This window comes from Acanthisitta chloris, unplaced genomic scaffold (assembly GCF_000695815.1).
Source record: "Acanthisitta chloris isolate BGI_N310 unplaced genomic scaffold, ASM69581v1 scaffold38462, whole genome shotgun sequence".
In the NCBI taxonomy this organism is placed as follows: Eukaryota; Metazoa; Chordata; class Aves; order Passeriformes; family Acanthisittidae; genus Acanthisitta; species Acanthisitta chloris.
This window is the reverse complement of record NW_008660535.1, coordinates 1169-4067: the sequence shown is the minus strand read 5'-3', so window position 1 is coordinate 4067 and position 2899 is coordinate 1169. Positions and strand designations below refer to the sequence as shown.

The 2899-nt window shown below is 52.0% G+C and overlaps 1 protein-coding gene across 1 annotated transcript in view; it reads right to left on the bottom strand.

Annotated features, from left to right (window-relative positions):
• The window catches only part of LRRC20 (leucine rich repeat containing 20), a 7699-nt gene that overhangs the window by 4598 nt on the left and 202 nt on the right, over positions 1–2899 (bottom strand). Inside the window, exons 2-3 of the mRNA XM_009069840.1 lie at positions 1760–1909; positions 29–196 (exon numbers count right to left, since the gene is read on the bottom strand). Coding sequence (XP_009068088.1) covers positions 29–196; positions 1760–1909 — 318 coding nt within the window. The remainder of the gene's footprint in view (positions 1–28; positions 197–1759; positions 1910–2899) is intronic.

The window sequence follows — 2899 nt, the reverse complement described above, 5'->3', positions numbered from 1 at the left end:
AAGTGATGCCCATCCTCACCCTCCTCACCTGTGATCTCATTCTCTTCCAGATCAATGGTCTCCAGGGCAGGGACAGTGGCCAAGGGCTCCGGGAAGCGCCGGAATCTGTTGCGGGAGAGGTCAATGGCCTGGAGGTGCCGCAGGGATGTGATCTCCTCAGGCAGTCGGTGCAGGTAGTTCCCTGCCAGGTTGAGCTCTGTGAAGAGAGAAGAGAGGTGTTGGGATGCAGGGAAAAAGATGGGAAAATCATCAATGCATAGCTTAATTTACACCCTGTGGGTGCCAGGTCCAGCCATGGAATTCCAGCTCCACAAATAGGATTATTTGGGCTATTTTCCATGGTTTGCCATTGTACTTCTGCCTGCTAGGAATGCCACTTTTAGGAGTGAGGTTTTTCTTGTCTTCCTCAAGCTTTGCTGATGTAACCTGTGCAGCATTTTGCAAGCAGTGGCTGTTGAAATAAGAAATATTTTCTAGTAAAGTCAATGCAATTACACCCCCAATAGACATTTGTCATGGCTTAAGGCTAGTTCTCTATCTTCATGTGCCTCAAATCCTTCTGGGGAATCAGCAGAGTGGTGGAAGAAATGTTTTTATATGTGAAAAATACCTATTCTACTCAGTTTACCCCTCTGTGATCCTTTCTCTCTCAGAAATGTGCTCCTGTGTGACCAGGAGCAGTACTCCTGCATGAAAGTCCATTAGCCATGGGAACAGAACCCAAATCCCACTGCCCCAGTGCCCTTCTCCAGTGACACAGGACTTTGTGCTCTATAAATACCCACACAAGCTGCCCTGCACCTGCTCATACCTGGTATTTATAGATCCTGCCTTATTCAGGCTGGCCCCAGCCCTGGGGCATCTCTCCCCTGCACCAGCCCCACTGAGACCTGGTGTGTTCATCACCAGAGTGATTTGTTCACTGGTGGAGCAAAGCCCTTGCTGGGAAACAAGACCTTTTTGCCCTTCAGGGCTTGTTGTGCTGTCTAGAAAATGAAAATTGATTTCCTTTGCTCCATGTGTTTCTTTTCCCCAGCCTAGGGGAGATGTCACTGATGATGCTCTGGCTCCAGAGCCAGGGAAGCCTCCCCAGACACCCACCATGGTGACATTGTGTGGTGCATTGTCCAAGCAGAATAACTGATTTTATAAGCTGCCAGAGCAGCCCCAGTGCAGTCCCCAGTGCACAGTACCATGGTACTGGCTGCTCTGCGTACTTGCATGGCCATCTTTCAGTGGATTAGCTTCTGTCTGCTTTCACTGGGCTCTGCAGGGATGTGTCCCTATGGCACTGATGACCATCCCCATCTCCTGCAGTGACTGACTATCAGTGAAGTCTCATGCTGGGGACTACTTAGCCAGCACCAGGCCAGCATACCTTTGGCAGCCTGGAATGCCCCATCTCTGCTGTGCCCTGGTATTCCCAGGCTGCTTTTCCTGCCCTGTTCCCCCTCACCCCCAGCTCCATCCCTGGAGGGAGCTGAAGGGATGGTAAGTGACCCCACAGCAGCCTGGATGCTGCTGGCAGGTGTCATGGCATGAATGTGAGAGGGTGGCTATAAGGAAACCAGTGCTCCCTTCCAGTAAGGGACAGAAAGAGTAAGGAAAAGTGGATTTTTAGGGATCTGAAGTAGTGTTTGGAATGAGGTGTGAGCACAGAGGTGTGAAAAGTGTGGAGACTCTCTGGTGCTGTGCCCCCTCTGCATCGACCTGGGGGCTCTTTGAGGGTCCTGGGGGCCTGGAAGTGGATGTTCCTTACCTCTGAGCTGGCTGAAGGTGGTGACAAATCGGCTGGTGATGGACTTGAGCTCATTGTTTGCCAGGGAGATGCGCTGGATGCCCTCGGTGACACTCCTCATGGCTTTGTAGATGCCAACAGGGAAGTTCATCAGCTTGCAGTTGGCCAGATCTACCCTCGGAGAGACACAGACACCTCATCACGTGTCCAGCTGGGATGGAGCCATGCTTTCCACCTGGATTGCCACCCCTCAATCCTTGATTTGCCCTTCTGAGTGCTGTCCCCTGCCTACTCCTCTCCATTACAGAGGTATTTGCAGCCCCATCTGGAAGCACCAAGGCTTTGATCCAATCGGGAATGCCAAAGCTGTTCTGCCTTAGGTGTTCAACCCAAAATCACATTGCAACTACTTCCAGGCTGCAATGTCCTTTTGGAAACCCTCAGCCAGCCTGTCCATGTCTAATATCTTCGGTCATTCCCTTCCCTGTGTCCTTAAATCCCTGGGGATAGACAAGCAGTGCAGGGATGCTTCCTCCACTGCTGATGGGGCTGGCACAAGGCTTTCCCTGGGCATGCTCCTGGCTGGAATTCTCCTGGTGATGGGTGTTTGTGGACATGGCAAACAGTCGGGAGGGCAAAAGGATTTGGCTGTCACCTCTTGGCATTTTTGTTTTGCTCTGAGTTGTTTCTGTTTACCCTCCTGGGAGATGCCTAGGATGGAAACTCTGTATCCCAACCCCGTGATGCTCATCCCGGGATCTGCTGCCTTCCCCCCTCCCGAAAGCCACGGAGCAGGCTCTGTCCTCCCACGCTTCTCTCTCTCTGGAAGCAGTGGAGAGGCTGAGCAATGAAGCTCTGGCTCACAGCTGCTTTGTATCCCAGGGCTGGGAATCCAGTGTGAATAAAAGTGAGTGGCTTTCATCTCCCTCCTTTGATGAACTGTGCATGGTTCTTGGATATTAGCTGGAAATGGGGAAATTGCCGGAAAACTGGCAAAGGCAATGACGAATTTGACACGACAACGTGGGTGAAATTCTGCTCCGGCCACGGCTTGCAAGGAGAGATAGTATCCCTAGGGCATGTCCCATGGGATTATGTGCCATGGCTGGGAACCTGCTCTGACTTCGGGGGGCTGAGAGCCCTATGGGGGAGCCTTTCTTG